This window comes from Gouania willdenowi, chromosome 17 (genome assembly GCF_900634775.1).
Source record: "Gouania willdenowi chromosome 17, fGouWil2.1, whole genome shotgun sequence".
Taxonomy (NCBI): Eukaryota; Metazoa; Chordata; class Actinopteri; order Blenniiformes; family Gobiesocidae; genus Gouania; species Gouania willdenowi.
In genome coordinates this window covers 19,371,672-19,388,612 of record NC_041060.1, presented here as the reverse complement: position 1 = coordinate 19,388,612, position 16,941 = coordinate 19,371,672, and the positions used below count along the sequence as shown (strand labels likewise).

Here is a 16,941-nt window from a genome sequence, read left to right as displayed (position 1 = left end):
TTTTGAATATAGAATATTTTTTTGTTATGTTGAACCACACTGCAAATCAGCATCGTCTTATTTCCTATTATTGTTTTAGGTTAATCTTTTTGCCACGTTATTATCTGTTTATGTAAATTAATAATAATTAAAAAAAAACTCAAAATATTGTCCAAAAAATGAATATAGATTAATAAATAAAAGTGGAAATAAAAAAGAAAATTTCACTTCACTTCTATGTTTCAGTTTATTTGTGTGTGTGTGTGTGTGTGTGTGTGTTTCAGTATAACAATGAAAATATTCAAACATAAATCACAATTTAAAAATATATATAACAAGACTGAAACAGGCAGAAGCAAAATGCTTATATGCCCAACATAAATTACATTTCAGTTGCCGTTTTTCAAATAATGCAAAACATATAAATACATAAATACACATGTACCTTCTTTTATATACAACATTTAACAAATGCCAAAAAAAAAAAAAAAAAAAAAAAACACAAACATAAATCAACTGCTTCACAAAACTCTCTAAAATATATTGTGACATTTTCTTTTTGAAAATAAATAATGTGTGACTATTTTTATTTATTTTTTTCATTTCTTTATCAACAGAATTCCACAAATTAACCCTAAGAACAGACAGACATATTTCACTATTGTTATTATTTTTTAACTTTTATTTATCTAATCATTTATGCATATAAGACTATCTATGTTTTGTTCTTATTTTTATTCTTTTGTTCATTTTATTTATTTATTTTAACTTTGACAGGTTTGGTCCTCCATATCTGTTTTGTGCATGTATATGTTTATACAGAACGCTCTCTCAGTGATTTCCTCACCCGTGAAATGTGCAGATGTTGGGGAGGCTCTGACTCTATGACCGCCCTCTGTGGTGGAGGTGGTGGTGGTGGTACAGTATATATGTGCTGATGACAGCATCCTCCATCCCTCCTCACCTGAGCGCCTCCATCCGATGATGATGATGATGATGATGGTGATGATGGCTTTCTCCACACTGCCACCATTTCCCACCTCCACTCCTCACATGTTCAGCAAAACAGCGTCTTTTGAAGTCGGTGAATCCATCCTCCAGATGCGCTTTTGTTCACAGTGAAACGCGGTGTGATCATCTGTCACGTAGAGGCGGGTTTTCCCTCCACACACAGCCATAGCGGATTGATGCGTCGCTGCTAAACACTAGAAATGGGAGTCATCGATCCAAGCGAGCCGGACGTGGATTTTCACTTTAATTTCCATCAAATGAGGGATTTCCACATCTACAAGTGGCGCTGCTAAAGCAGGTACAGGCCATGCTTTGTTTCCTCATTTCATTTCTGTTCAACCTTTGCATGATTAATTTGTATCCACACACTTCTTTCTAATCCATCTATCAAGTGTTGTGCGTCATCGTGATTGTTACCAGATCAGTGTCGTCTTACGACCTGCCAGAGGCTATACAGAGGACTCAGACTCCATTTTAAAGACCTTCACTGTCCATGTACACAGTGCATCCAGTTAATTCTAACATACTTGTGTAAGGAATGACCCTTTTCAACTCAACCGCACTCATGAACACAAACACACTGGTGAAAATTGATGAAGCTTATTATAGGTACAGTTAACACTGCTCCAGAATTATTTCAAGGACAAACATGACATTTTTTCCAAGTTTATAATCTTTTTTTTCCCCTAAATACTTTATTGGAATAATAAGGAAAAAAATGAGTGTAACAGACAACTGTCATTGAAAGTACACTGCATTTAGTATATATATTAGTTAAATAAGTCAAGAAAAAACAAAAAAATAATAACAAAACAAAACATTGATCATCCTAAATGATAAATTGCCACCTGTATAAAACTAAGGACATCTATTTATCTTCCTGAACTGCTCCTCCACCAAACCTGGATTGGAAAAACAAGATAAAATCGGCACATACTCAATCAGTGAGAACATGCAAAGTAATGCTGTGCTTGAGTCTACACTACTTTTTTGGCTATCAAGCATCAATCATACGTCCAAAGCCCTGGTTTGTTGCTTGCATGTCATGGCAACCGTCGTGGATGTTTATCTGTGATACAGTTAGAGATATACGGATATGACTTTTTCACACACACACACACATATATATATATATATAGTGTGTGGAATGTTAGATTAGGCTTGATAAAGTAATATACTCAAACAGAGAATATTCAGCAACAGTAGGTATGAGAAAAAAACGGAGCCCTTTATTACTACCCAATGAGTTACATAAATCTTAACCTTAAACATAAAAATATTCTACAACTGAATAGAATAAAAACAATTATAAAACTCTAAAAACAATAATCTCAAAAAGCAGGACAATGATAATCTAATAGTAGTTTTCTTTACTCTTCTTACACATTCAATATCAATATTGTATCGAAAACACAAAGACCTAATAAGAAACCTTTTAGCACAGTATTGACCAGGGTGAGGAAAGTTCTTGCTATGGCATATTGACACTGCTGAGGAACTCATGATTACCCCCCCCCCACACACACACACACACAACACATGCGACACACACTCTCGGAGGTCAAGTTTTCAATATGTTTATTAAAACAAAGTAGAAAGTGTCTATTTGAATGGTTGCCGTAGGGACAACCCCCGGTGCTATTGGTAAGTTTACTGAAGTACACGTTCGTAGCGTCTTAGGGTTAGGTTTAGGTTTTGATCTGTATCGCAACAATGTTTAGGGTTAGGGTTAGGTTTAGGTTATGATCTGTATCGCAACAATGTTTAGGGTTAGGGTTAGGTTTACGTTAGTTACGTGACCGGAACTGGCCAATGACTGACCTTATCACGGACTTGTTGTGCCCCTACACTTCAGGGCGATGTCTTTGGTCTTCAGACCAGGGTCTCCTAAAGATCCCAAAAGCTGGCTGTGGCCCACAGACTCTGGAATAACCTGCACCAGTCTCTCTGGGAGCTTAAATGTGTGGACACTTTTAAGAAACTATAGAAGACTTCGCTTTTCATAAAAGCTTTTAGTTAACTGGATTTAAAATTTTTATTATCCATTTATGTTGCTGCTCTTATGATGTATATGCACCCATGTTTTATTCTTCTATTTTCACTTTGTGATTTAATCTGCAAAAAGCGCTCTATAAATAAATTTCTTACTTACGTACTTTCTAAACTGGCCAATGAGGGGCGCTGCGTACGGATAGAATGTCATTATATTGATACGCCAACCATACGGCTAGTCACTGCCAACAAAGTACACCTGAAAAGTAGCAACAGAAAGAAAATTAAAGAAATAAAAAGGTACAGGAGACCCTGACAAAACAGGACTAAAGTAGGTAGGACAGTGGGCCAACCCTATCCATCGCCATGGCAATCAGTATAAACCCGCTAAACTACAAATACTACCAAAACGCAGGGCCAGGAGGCACCAGCCGTTTCGTCAAATATTTCAGTTTAAAACAAATACAGGAAAAAAAAGTCCTGCTCCTCCTCAGTGTTTGGTAATGATCCAAAGAGCTCCATCATGAGAGTCCTGCTTTTATTTAAACTAATGAATTGTCATTGATTTCTCGTGACAGAAAAGCCGACAATCAATTATGTGTTTTTCAGTTTTTACTGATCATTGTGTCCTTCCTCTGTTCCAGGCTGTATTCAACCAAACAAATGATCCAATCAACATTTACTAGACAGAGTTTGCTCCAGGGACAATATCAATAATCCACTAATTCACACACACTCACACACACACAGGCAATGGCACTAGAAAACTCCATCTTCCCCTCCCGTCCGGACTCTCTTACGCTCCCGGTGGAGGAGAAAAGGGAAGGGGGGGATGTGGAGGTCGCCGCCGATGCCACCTGTGCCACAGGAGTCTTCAACCTATCGGAGGAGCTGGGCCATGTGGTGACCACAGAGACAACCCCCCCACCTCCCATTACAGCCACGGTCAAGAGGTCCTTCCAGGCCAAGCTGGCTGAACGGGAGGCCAACGCCAATCAGCCCCGGAAGAAGACGCAGGGGACGGAAAAGGAGAGAGGACGGTTTGGGTGGGGTGAGTGTTTCAGAATGTGAGCTAGAGTCATTAGAGAGATCTGAGCGTAGGTAATAGTTTGTTCTGACCTTCATTTGTACAGGTCTCACTTTGTAACAGAATATTTAACCATGCACTCGACGCACATCGTAGAGACTACACCCTATTTACCCTAGCTTCAAAATAAAAGCCTACAGAGAATATTGTCAAACCTTGTAGAGTATCTCTACAATAAAGGGTAGTTCATGTTATCTGCAACAGATTATTTAACCATCCACTCGACACACGCCGTAGAGACGAGACACAGCTATATGCTAACTCATGGCTTAACTTTCTCCTACTGTTACTTTATGCTCAGATTATGTCGTGGAAAACACCTTTTTTTTTCACGTTCTGATTACCTACATATTGTCAGTCTCTTGTCATTGTCAAACTTGAATTTAACTTTTGCATTGTCAAAGTATGGTTTTTGGTAGATATATGGTGTTCTGCAGAGATCAATCTGGAACCCTCTTTCATTCTAATAATCTAAACACTGCTTGCTGTTAATGTGCATTTCCTCTCATTTTGTCTGTCCTGCATACTTTTTTTTGTTACAGTTTTGCGCAACGTTTTGCTTGTTCTATGTTCTATTCCAGTGGATCTCAAACTTTTTTGGTTCAATTACCCCCTTTCTCTTATTTCTAAAGTACAACATTTTGCTCAGAAAAAAACAGCTGTAATGGAATGAATTGACACATATTTTAGAGAATCCCATTTTGTAAATACAGTAAGTGGAATAAAGCGGTGTTTAGATCCTGCTGGAGAGATTTAAATAAAGTAGTTTTGCTCATTTGCGGTCATCTCCTGCCTTGTATTTTCAGTTCATGTTTTAAGCAAGACAATTTTATGATTATCATTTTCAACTAAAAATAAACATTATTAAACCCCATATTTTTAATGCTTTAATGTATTAACTTTCCACTGTCTGTCTCAAGTACCCCCCGTAGTGCCATTGCGTATCCCTAGGGGTACACATACCTCCATTTGAGAACCACTGCTGTATTTTATATTGAGCACATAATAAAAACTAAGTAAATACAAGACAAGGAGATAAGTATATATATTTTTAAAATGTTAATATTTAAAAGTACATTGAATTGCATATTCTCAGAGCTATTAAGATAGCATCAGCTAAATCGTTAAAGACATCATTAACATAAACTGTGGTCTATTCTTTTATAGGCTAATGTGAAAATAAACCCGATATTGTTAATGATCATTAAAAAAAAGTCTTGCTCCCACCTGTAACCAATCCATCAGGTTGAATCAACAGTAAAGGACGTCCAATATTCTAGCTTTTCCTCTGCGAGTGTTTGATGACTGCGTCCTGTCACATTTGATTTTTGTTCTTTTTCCCATCTGTCAGTTTTCATTTCTGAATTTCCCTTTGAGTTTTTATGTCCCTCTTCACCTATCTGCAGCTTTTCTATCTTCAACCATGTCCCTTGATTTAGCTACAATAAGATAATCATCTTCAAACGTCGTAAAAAGGCAGCTTTGATCGTGTTCGCTGAGGATTTTTGAAAGTCGTTTCTCGTAAACGCACGTACACATAAAAGTGAGAGTGTGGCTGAACTTTCCCCACAAAAGCAGGAACCTCCACTTTTAAGCATGTTTGCGACTTCTTTTACCCATGTTACCACCAGCTCGAACTCGGCGTAAGAGGCAGCGCTATGTGGAGAAGAACGGTCGCTGCAACGTCCAGCACGGCAACATGCGAGAGACGTACCGATACCTGACTGACATCTTCACCACGCTCGTGGACCTCAACTGGCGCTGCTCACTCTTTGTCTTTGTCATGGCCTACGCTGTCACATGGCTTTTCTTTGGGGCCATCTGGTACCTCATAGCATACTGTAGGTAAGAATCACAGTCACTGTCTATTTCTAAGGACCACTGAAATGTTTTTGAAAGAAAAAAGCAACTGGTGGAAGCCTAAAAATAGAGTTAAATCAGAACTTCAGAAATTTCTGTCATTTTTTTTTTTTGACTAAAAAGAAACAAAACGTGGCTTTCATAAAATGAGTGCTTTTTTCTTTCCTCTGTCATCTTTAGACTTTAGAAGGATAAAAGGATGACTTTCATCCTGGGAAAAGATGCACTACAGGTTATTTATCTGTTTCACAAAGTAATTATGAAATATTTTAGATAACAAGCCAAAAAACTGCTTTTTACTCTAAGACGCAAGATCTCAGTTATTGCCAGGCAACAGTCATAGTGATGCACGATATTGAATATTTGGCCTAGATTCGATATGTCAAGGTTTTCCAACTCATTTGATCGATAGCCTATATCAATGTTTTTTCCCCACCACTAATTGCAGAGATGATGTAGTTTCTGCAGTGGAGCTGACAAACAAATGATTCTGCATACTTTTTGTGTGCAACACCACCACCTTTCGCCACCGCTCACTCAGTCACAATATCGGGGCAGATGAATGCACGCATTGAAGATATTCATTGTTTTGCCTAGTTCTTCTCCTTATCAGTTAATCAATTAATCAATCAATTAATCTTTAAGTATAAAAAGTGCTTTTCATACTATAAAATGCTGCTCAAATAGCTTTTACAAAGATAAAAATGAAACATCCACCCCGTACAAACCCCGTCCACCACACACAGACACACAGGTTAAAATAAGCACAATGCCACATGGCTGTGTACAGAGGATCTAGTTAAAGCAGAACTAAGTAACTTGCGCTTACCGCTCCCCCTAAAGGTCCCTTTTGGTTATGTCACTGTCTTAAAAACTCTGCCCCACCCCACAGCTACATGCGCACCTTTGCTCTCCCGAGACGGTAGCAACCGATCACTGAAAAATCCTAATACAACAGTGACACTAAGGGTGCTTTCACACATATAGTCCCATGTGACCATGTGAACAGTATGAGGAAGAGAGACAAGTGAAATTAATGAATGATGTGGGAGTAACATGGAAGGGAGTGTGGAAATGTGTCATGTGTTTGTTTGTGTGCTGACAAAGCGGCTCTGAAAATGGATGGATAGATAGTAGGACCGATATTTCTGTGTGTGCTGCCTGATGGAGCGCTGGGTTGGGAGTGTGTGTGCGTGCTTGTTGCCGCGACGAGTGTGATTGCTGTGTGTTGCTGCTGAGCTGTCACTGCATGGAGTTGCTCCGTTCCTCAGACAAAGGTCTTCTCTGCCTTTTTTTTTGTTGGCTCCGCCACGATATAAGTTTGTGAAAAGTGAATTTGCAGACGACCGTGTGAAGCCACGGGGCTGGTCATAATCTAGCATTAGTTTGTATTGGGCTGCCGTAAAGCAGTACGTCTTGCCACCGGGTCGGAGGCAGGGAAAGTTGCAAGTGCGGTTTTCTGGCCTGAGACAGCGGGGGGATGAAACACCACCAGGAGCAGGACACAGACCGTGGGCACACGGCACCGAGACAGAGCCCCCAGTCCAGCAAAAGCTATTCACCATCACTGAGGGCCACGAGACAGGACCACTGAAGCCACAGCCCATCACAGCCCCTAGTGCAAAGGGCTCCCTCCGAGGAAACACTGGGATAGTAATCCTAAAAGATAAATCTAAAACTATAACAACAACATAAAAGAACAATCCTAAAACTATAAAAACAACATAATAGACAAAATTCCTAAAACCATAAAAGATCATCTTAAAACTATTAAAACAACATAAAAGATAACAATCCTAAAACTATAAAAGTATAACAGATAACAATCCAAAAATTAATAAAAAAATTAGCTGAAAGCTAAATTAAACAATTGGATCTTGAGCCAGTTCTTAAAAATATGAACGTTCTCTGCAGCCCTGAGGTACTCCAGCAAACTGTTCCACAGACGGGGGCTTTAAAACTGGAACAATGCCTCATCGTGAGTGTGTGTCCTGACTGTAGGGATTATTAAAAGGCCTCAGGGTTCGGGAAGGGTCATATGGTAAAAGCAGTTTTGAAAGATAAGAAGGCCCAAGACCTTTAAGACACTTAAAAACCAGTAAGAGAACCTAAAACCCTTATTGTCATATTAATAAAGTTGAAGAATAGCAGAAATCAGTGCTGGTCTCAACCGATCTTGACAGTAAATATGTAGTCCGGGATGTCAGAGAGCGAGATGAGAGTGAAAGTAAAAGTGCTTTCAAATCCGAAACAAGACCAAGACTTTTAAAATGGTCTTGAGACTAAGAAGTCTCAAAACCTACAGCACTATTGCTCATCTGTTTGGATTTTTCCCACTCACTACGTTTCAGTCCTCCAGCCCGTCCGCAATCACTCGTTTCGGGTCTCTGCATGAACAAGGTAGTTTCAGCTCCCGGAGCTAATGCCCTCCTATATTGCAATTTTATGTTCAATGCACGTCACATTTGAATGTCCATGTGATCACAGAACTAGTCTGCTGTAAAATTGTCTCACTATTTGCCTTTGACTTGTGCACTTAAAATGTCACCGTATTAAAAACTGCCAATATGTCGGTGTTTATTATAAGCCAGATGCTGACAAAAAAAAAAAAAACATACATTTTATGTAGGTGTAGATTGGCGCACTATGTGAAATTACATGACACGGTTCTTATCTACTGTAGAAGACAGAATAAATAAGCAACAAAGAAGTAGGTTTGTAGATGACGTAACCTATCATTTGAATCCAATCATCAATCTGGAGGCAGAGCAACGTTTGCAGATTTGTTTTGTGGAGTTCAAGCAGGATGAGGAAAGGGTAATAAAAAAAAAAAAAAATTGCTGAGGCTTTCTGTGGAAGTGTTGCTGTGTCTCCACTCCAATTAGCTAACAGATCCTGCTTGTAAAAATGTGACATTTTTATACCACTTACAGACCATCCGAAGCGGGCTCCAAAAAACTGTCAGTGTTAGTGCTATTCCTTAGACACACAGGGGAAAAGGTCATAGATGACTTATCACGTTTTTATTAATTAGCTGATGCTGTGTAATTCAGAGACACTAGCATGTGTAGCCCATCTGCAGACGGTTCAGTGGAGAGAACAGGAAAATCAACATATTCATTAAATGTGAGGAAATTGACCAACTTTAAGACAATTCAAGATGAATTCGTCATTGTTCAGTCGCCCCATGAGCATTAAATAAAGAAAGTGGAGTTGCTATCTATACATTTCTCACGCCAGGTTTAAAAATACAACTTCTTCTCATGTTCTCTCTGTTTTTCTTTCCCCGACACCTGTTTTGTCGCCTTCCCCCACACTTCTCACATTTTCACACTTTTTTCCCCCACCAAGGGGTGATCTGGACCATCTGGAGGATGAGGACTGGACTCCGTGCGTCAACAACGTCAATGGCTTCATCTCCGCGTTCTTATTTTCCATTGAGACAGAGACCACCATAGGCTACGGTTACCGCGTCATCACCGATCAGTGTCCAGTGGGCACAATACTGCTGCTGCTGCAAGCCATACTGGGATCGATGGTTAACGCTTTCATGGTGAGCAGTGGGACCAGTGGAAAGCAATGAGTTGTTGAAGTTGTAAGATTTTTAGAAACAATGGTTTAATTGTCTAAGTTTTGATAAAGCTCGCAATTAAAATTCACTGCAGGTACCCTTTAAGACAGAGGTGTCAAACTCATTTTAGTTCAGGGGCCAAATATGGACCAGATTGACCTTAAGTGGGCCGTAGAACTTTAATATTACATAACATTTAATATTCGTTCAATTCACTTGATTTTGTTACAAATTTGTGTGTGATTTAGAGGAATTTTGTGGAATGTTTTTGTGAGAAATTGCAAGATTTGTGGAAAAATTGAGAGTTCGTTCCACAACTTGCAATTAAAAATGACTGCATTCATGCAATATATAACAAAGAAAAAATGCAAGCCCCTAAAAATTTTGTGGAGTTGGTGAATTTGAGATATCTGGAAAACTGAATTATTTAGAAATTTACACAGTAATTACATGTTTTCTGTCATTTTTTACTTTTTTCTGTGGGCCGAATTGGATGCTGTAAAGGGACGGATTTGACCCCCGGGCCTTGATTTTGACACGTGCTTTAAGACCTGAATTTGGTCTTATACGTCATAATTTTACTTTCTTGTACCAATTTTTTTTTTTTTTTGCTTCTAAACAATAAAAACTAAATTAGCAACTTTATACATTTACAACTAATGTCAGTGGTGGCCTAAGGCAGTGCAGCATATCATCATAACTATTTAAACCACATCACAGCTTTGTGCTACTTACTGCCCCCTACTAAACAGTTTGTTTTCTCTAGTAAACATAAAATATATGTAAACATATTACGAGGGACACTCAAATATATATAAAGATATATATATATATTTTTATGAATACAACCAATATCATTTGATATAATGATAGAGAGTATTTTTCTCTTAATACAGTATATACTGTATATTATAGGTTAAACTTTTACTGTCCCATTTAATAATTGATTATTTTACAAATATGTATTATATATGTTATTTCTCAGTTATAATGGTCCTGAAAGATTTGGCAAAAACAAAAACAATGCACACCATGTAAAAATATTGTTTTGATAATATATTTCTGTAAAATTTAAGCAGAACTTTAATACTAACTGGATGAACTGATGAAAATCTGTTAAGATTGTGTCCTCCCATTAACTTTGAAGGTGCTGATGAAGCTCATTCGTTTGCACGGAGTGAGCAGTTTTGGTGATGGAATGAATCATGTTCATGAGCATTTGCATTTGCATGCTGGCAGTAACGCCTGCTGGACACGCTGGGCTTTTTGAGTTAGCAAGTTTGAAATGCTTTAGTCTGACTTTCATTTAGTGGATTATGCACAAAAATGAGAGATGTTTAAAAACGAATGAGATTTGTCTGTGAGCAGAAACATGAAACGTGTTTCATCATCATCACTCCTTATCCTCAGACCTCAGTGCCATATTTCAACTATGAAGCTTTTTCTATGAATTCATTCTCTTATTTCCTGTTTTACAGGTTGGCTGCATGTTTGTAAAAATCTCGCAGCCCAACAAACGAGCCGAAACGCTGGTGTTTTCCAAGCATGCTGTAATCTCTCTGAGAGACGATAAGCTCTGCTTGATGTTCAGGGTGGGAGACTTACGGAGTTCCCACATCGTAGGAGCCAACATGAGAGCAAAGCTCATCAAATCCAAGCAGACACAGGAGGGTGAGACAATGGAAGGGTGGGGGGGTTACCTCATCTGAGATCAGCTCATTGAACCAAACTGTCCCTGTAGGTGAGTTCATCCCTCTGGACCAGACCGACATCAGCGTGGGCTTTGAGACGGGTGACGATCGTCTCTTCCTGGTCTCGCCCTTGGTCATTTCTCATGAGATTGACAGTCGATCTGCCTTCTGGGACATGTCACAGGCCCAGCTGGAGAAGGAGGACTTTGAAATTGTTGTCATCCTGGAAGGGATGGTGGAAGCTACTGGTAAGTTCTCAAGAGCATCTTTTTCTTTTAGGCCTCAGAGAACTCTGAGAAACAAGTCTTACAGTATTGCAATTTAGAAAATCAGACCATTTAACAGTAACATTCAATATAGAATTTTTTGTGAGGGGATTTTAAAATCTGAGTCAAATTTTATATCAAAAAGGCAAATATGGACCGAGATATGAATTTAAAAAATGTTGCCAATGATGAGCGATAGGCATTTTTTAATATTTGAAACTGATCCAGAATCAGTACATTTATACGGATTGCTTCCAAAAATGTAATGCATCTTTCCATGGCATAAGATCAATCTTTGGTTAAAATTTAGTTCAAATCTGTTCAGTAATCCTGATAACAGACGAACAAATGAATGAACACCAGTGAAAATATGATCTCCTTTTCAGATAATAAACCAAGTCAATACAAACACTTACTGTACACATTGCTATTTGCTAATGCATCCCTCATGGTGTGTGTCACTTGGAAGTGGCACACAGGAGTCAATTATTTTATGAATAAAAAGAACAATAATAAGAAAATAAAGGATTTTTTTTTTCACAAGGCGTCTCTAAAAACATGTTAATTAGAAAATCAGCTAATTTCCTGGATGTCTTAAGCCCTGTTCGCACGGGAATAGTTTTACCGAGGGACCACATGTGATTTGTAATAATTGCGGAGAACGTCTGTGATGTAAATCCCGTGCAAATCGGCCATGTCAGCAATCTGTAAAGTAAAAATTACCTACCATATTTTGCTGAACTCTGAGATCCTGTTCTAATACTAATCCAATGTGAATAGGCCTGGCAACTGGCAACTTGTCCAGGGTGTATCAGTGTATCACAGCTTTTCATGCTTAATCCAAATACTGACTCACAGCTGAAGCAGGACAAACATAACTCTACTACTGCTGCTTGAAATATTCTTACAATGATTACTCTCAGTAATCCGTTTCTAACCTGTCTTTGAACTCCCCGACAACAAACAACACACACTTTTAGTTTTAGTCACTTTAAATCACAGATTAGACAAAAAGTCTGTGTAGAGTTATGCGTGTTTTCCACTGAGTGCGATGGGTTTGTGTGTGTGCAGGGATGACGTGCCAGGCGAGGAGCTCCTACCTAGCAGAGGAGGTTTTGTGGGGCCACAGGTTCAGCCCCATGATGTCTCTGGCTGAGGGTTTCTTTGATGTGGACTACGGAGCCTTTCACCACACGTTTGAGGTAACATTTCTTAAGGCTGGTGTAACAAGATCAAATGAAATTGATGAAATTATTCAAAACCGGGCCAAAATATTCAGACCTTCCTGACTTTCCAGAAAATACTTTTTAATGATGCCTATTGAAAATGTACCTATAGACCCCTTAATGGCTGGAGGCAAAAACAGGAAACGCCGCTGACTAAAGCATAGATATACAGAACCTTTCCAAAAAATTTGAATATCATGGAAAAGTTGTTTCATTTCCATAATTCCATTCAAAAAGTTAAACTTTCATAGATTATAGATTCAGGGCCCAAATTTCAAACTATTTCAAATATTTATTTGCTTATTTTTCCATAATTTGGTCTTCCAGCTCATAAAACCCACAAAAACAGGATTTTAAAAATTTGTTTTTGCAGAAAAAAAAGAGGAGAAGAAGGACTGGACTGTTGGCCAGTGGTCCAAGACGGGTGAGCAACAGAACAGAACATTGCACCCCAAATCGTGACTGACTGTGGATATTTCACACTGGACCTCAAGCAGCTTGGGTTCTGTTCCTCACCTGTCTTCCTCCAAACCCTTGGACCTTGATTCCCAAATGAAAGGCACACTTTACTTTCATCAGAAAAGAGGACCTTGGACCACTGGCCAACAGTCCAGTTTTCTGTTTTCTGCAACAACTGAAAAGTAAATGGTGATTTCTTCACAGTATTCTAATTTTTTGAAATCCCGTTTTTGTGGGTTTTATGAGCTGGAAGCCCAATTTATGTAAAAATAAACAAATAAATACTTGAAATCATTTAAATTGTGGGCCTTGAATCTATAATCTATGAAAGTTTAACTTTTTGAATGGAATTATGGAAATTAAACATATTTTTCATGATATTCTAATTTTTTGTAAAGGGTCTGTATATAAACACGAGATGACACAAGCGGGATTCGCCAGTGAAGCTCAAAGGCGGCCATCTTACCTCAGACAACTGACGTTCTGACAAAACAAAAATACCCTTAACTCGATGAAATATTGACGGAATTACAAACGGTTTGCCTTATTACGAACCTTATTATATGTAGGTACGACTTAGGATGCTTGTACATGTTGAAATTGCAGCTTGCCGTTTGAAAATTGGTTGAAAATAGAGCAAGTTAGGGTTGTTTAAATAGCACATGCACCATTGACATCGATGTAATGAGCAGGGCCAGCTGTCTGAGGTAAGATGGCCGCCACGTTGCTACGTCGCTGCCCATTGTCTAACAGCGCGGGTAAGTCATCTAGTGTTTATATATATATCTATGGTGGTTTGCCTCCAAGCTAAGCCCCGCCCAACAAAATAAGTCACAATGTTTACAAACAATCTGATAGGTCAGCTTTGATAAAAACTAGTTTTATTTTTAAAGTTTTCTTTTTTAGTATTCCTAGCAAACACAGTGGATTAAAAATGCACATTGGCACTCAAACCCACAACCTAGTAGATGGGAAACAGCTGCTAGTAATCACTAATCACCAATCAATCACTGGAAGGACTGGTGAAACCATATGAAACCATGGATTATAGCCATGAGCAGTTAAAGCTGCATCTGAGAAAGTCAGATCCACAATGAGTAAAAAACAGCTTTGGAACAGTTCTAGAACTATTCCTGTCCCCACCTACACATGGAACTAACTGCTCCAATCGCTAAGTCTCCTTTGGTGAACGGTAAACAAGGTGGGATCTTTGTCGTATGCGTTTATTTCTGTAGCAACTATTAACAAACACTGGGAAGTTAAATTCATTCCGGTTCAGATTTAAACTCATAGAAAGAAAGCAAATGTGTGCGTTTTTTTTTTTTTTTTTTTTGTTCAAACACAGGCTTGACATTAATTTTAGACGAACCACATTTGGACCTGTTTCATTAAAAAGTTGTGATTAAAGAAGGAAAATCAGTTTTCCAGTTCTCCCGGGTTGTCCTCTGATCGAGAGGTTGGGGGTTCAATCCCAGTCTGTACCTGTCTATGGTTCAACACTGAACCCTAAGTTGCTCCCAGTGGTTGACCAGCACCTTACATGGCAGCTCAGTCCCATTGGAGTGTGAACGGGTGAATGAGTTGATATTGTAAAGCGCATTGGGACTACTTCAGTGTAGTCATAAAAGTACTATATAAATCAAGTTAATTTACCATAAAGTAAGACAAAGTATTATGGTAATTTTTTCAGAAGACAAAAAATACAACTAAATTGAAATGAATAGTGAAAAGAAACTTTGACAGCAATAAAAGGAAATAATATGATTTTTTTTTTTTTTTAATGGGAGGATACAGACACCCCCCACCTGTGACCACCCAATCTACAGTCACCTTTCTGACATGCCCTGTCACTCTCCAGGTAAACACGCCCTCCTGCTCAGCTCGAGAGCTGTCACTGGCCGCAGCCAGACTGGACGCTCACCTGTACTGGTCCATTTCCAGCAGACTGGATGAAGAGCCCACACTAGCACAGCAGGCAGCCACGCAGCCCGACGCCGGCTCGGCCGACAGCAAAGCGGGAGAGGAGCCCACTGACGTCCAGGAGCAGCCCGGGCTGGGCGAGCTGAACGGGAGCGTAGCCACAGATCAGTCGGAATCAGAGGCCTAGAACATTAGAATGTTATCACTGCTACTGCACATGTGTTGGTTTCTTAGACTCAGCTCTGCAGTAGATGTCATATCTCAAGGTACCAGGTTATATCATGATTTTTTTCATATTTTTTTGTTTAATATCAGTATTCAGATGTTATTGTACGTTTATGACATGTTTTCACTTCTTGTTTGATTTGCTCCGATCACCCTTGCCTATACCTGCACTTAGGTGACAATACTATGCTGTACGTTTGTATCCCGTGTATCCAAACAGATGGTTGGAGAGACAATGACGAAGTACCCAAGGTTGGGGTCAATTACATGTTTCAAATACAATTACATCTTGAATTATACAGTAACTCAATTATGATTACGGTGAGCAACTTTTTTCCCTGAAAGTCAAATACAATTACATACGCGATTACTAAAGTTAAATTATAATTAATCACAATTACTGAGCCTTTAATAAATAAGCCCATAAAACATAACCAGCTTTCCTCTTGTGTTAGCTTTCTGTTAGCATCTCTTATGATAACGGGTCGGTTTGACCCGTGTCTTAAATCAGCTGTAAAATACACTAAAAAATATCATCTATCATTTAATTTGTTTCTCATCTCTTTGTTACCTTGTTAGGCTTCCTAATCAATCAAAATATTGTTATTACTATTCTTGGTGTGAGCCGTAGTTCTGTCAGTTTACCCCTTGATTTTTATTTTTTGAAATTGTAAAATTGATCTCAAGAGAAGTGACAGGTAGTGGGAAAAGTTAATATAAAACACATTTCAATAATTGTTAACTATGTAAGCATAAGACATAGAGCTGTAACATGGTTCCCCATGGTTTAAATTGTAATTGAGAGTTTTTATAGAAATTTTTGTGCCAATTACAATCTGAACTCAATTACAATTCAATTACGATTACAAGAGCAACGGGTTTTTTCAATTATGATTACATTGTAATTAATTATCAATTACACGATTACAATTATAATTGACCCCAACCCTGAAAGTACCGTGAATGGATTATTCATATTAAAATGAGATACAGTGCATACAGACATGCTTAATTTTCACCTGTATACTAACTCGATGGTAAAGTGTCTACCTATTGTACCTTAACATTTCTTTAGATTCAAAGAATGTTGTGGCAAAGTTAGTTCATAGGGAGCCTTGTTAGTCACAAACCTTTTCATCTGGTGCTCGAACATATATGCTGCGAGGATCTCATCAGTTGTAGAAAAAAAAAAGTGCGTGTGAAATTCACAGTTTGTTTCCAGCCAAAAAGCACCTCCTCATCTTCAGATGCCACAAGTATTATTGTCATGTGTTTCTTGGCTGCACTGGACACCTCATGGTGAGTATCGTACTTGAAACCTACAACGTAGAGACAGGTTAGCGCTCAAGTATAGTTGTGTCACAGGAAGTCTATGTTCACAATCAAAGTAGGAACTAAAAGCACAAAAGTGTCCCGTTCAACCCCAAACCTCTGCTTCTGCTGCTTTGTATATAGATATCTATACTGTATATCTATATATACATGGACATTTCTACGTGATGTTTTTATTATATATGAAAACACTTTGGCTAAAAAGAATAAACAACAGTATGTTCCAGAGCAGATGTCTCAGCTTCTCATTTCTTCATTCATTCATTCATTCATTCATTCATTCATTCATTCATTCATTCATTCATTCATTCTGCTGTGATGC

The 16,941-nt window shown here is 38.5% G+C and overlaps 1 protein-coding gene across 1 annotated transcript; it reads left to right on the top strand.

Moving 5' to 3' along the window:
- Nucleotides 1–877: 877 nt before the first annotated feature.
- kcnj9 (potassium inwardly rectifying channel subfamily J member 9) lies at nucleotides 878–15,659 on the top strand. Its single transcript, XM_028472487.1, has 8 exons — nucleotides 878–1,288; nucleotides 3,627–4,033; nucleotides 5,701–5,914; nucleotides 9,281–9,482; nucleotides 10,979–11,171; nucleotides 11,242–11,439; nucleotides 12,529–12,659; nucleotides 15,001–15,659. Exons 2-8 carry the CDS (start codon nucleotides 3,736–3,738, stop codon nucleotides 15,247–15,249), a joined length of 1,485 nt encoding a protein of 494 aa, XP_028328288.1. The 5' UTR covers nucleotides 878–1,288; nucleotides 3,627–3,735; the 3' UTR covers nucleotides 15,250–15,659.
- The last annotated feature ends 1,282 nt before the right edge of the window (nucleotides 15,660–16,941 follow it).

What these genes read in the sequence shown, in the direction of transcription:
- kcnj9 (XM_028472487.1), top strand. Translation starts at nt 3,736, where the DNA reads ATGGCACTAGAAAACTCCATCTTCCCCTCCCGTCCGGACTCTCTTACG. An exon ending in GAGAGGACGGTTTGGGTGGG is followed by an intron (nt 4,034 to 5,700) that starts GTGAGTGTTTCA and finishes TGTTACCACCAG; the next exon opens with CTCGAACTCGGCGTAAGAGG. An exon ending in ATCCAAGCAGACACAGGAGG is followed by an intron (nt 11,172 to 11,241) that starts GTGAGACAATGG and finishes CTGTCCCTGTAG; the next exon opens with GTGAGTTCATCCCTCTGGAC.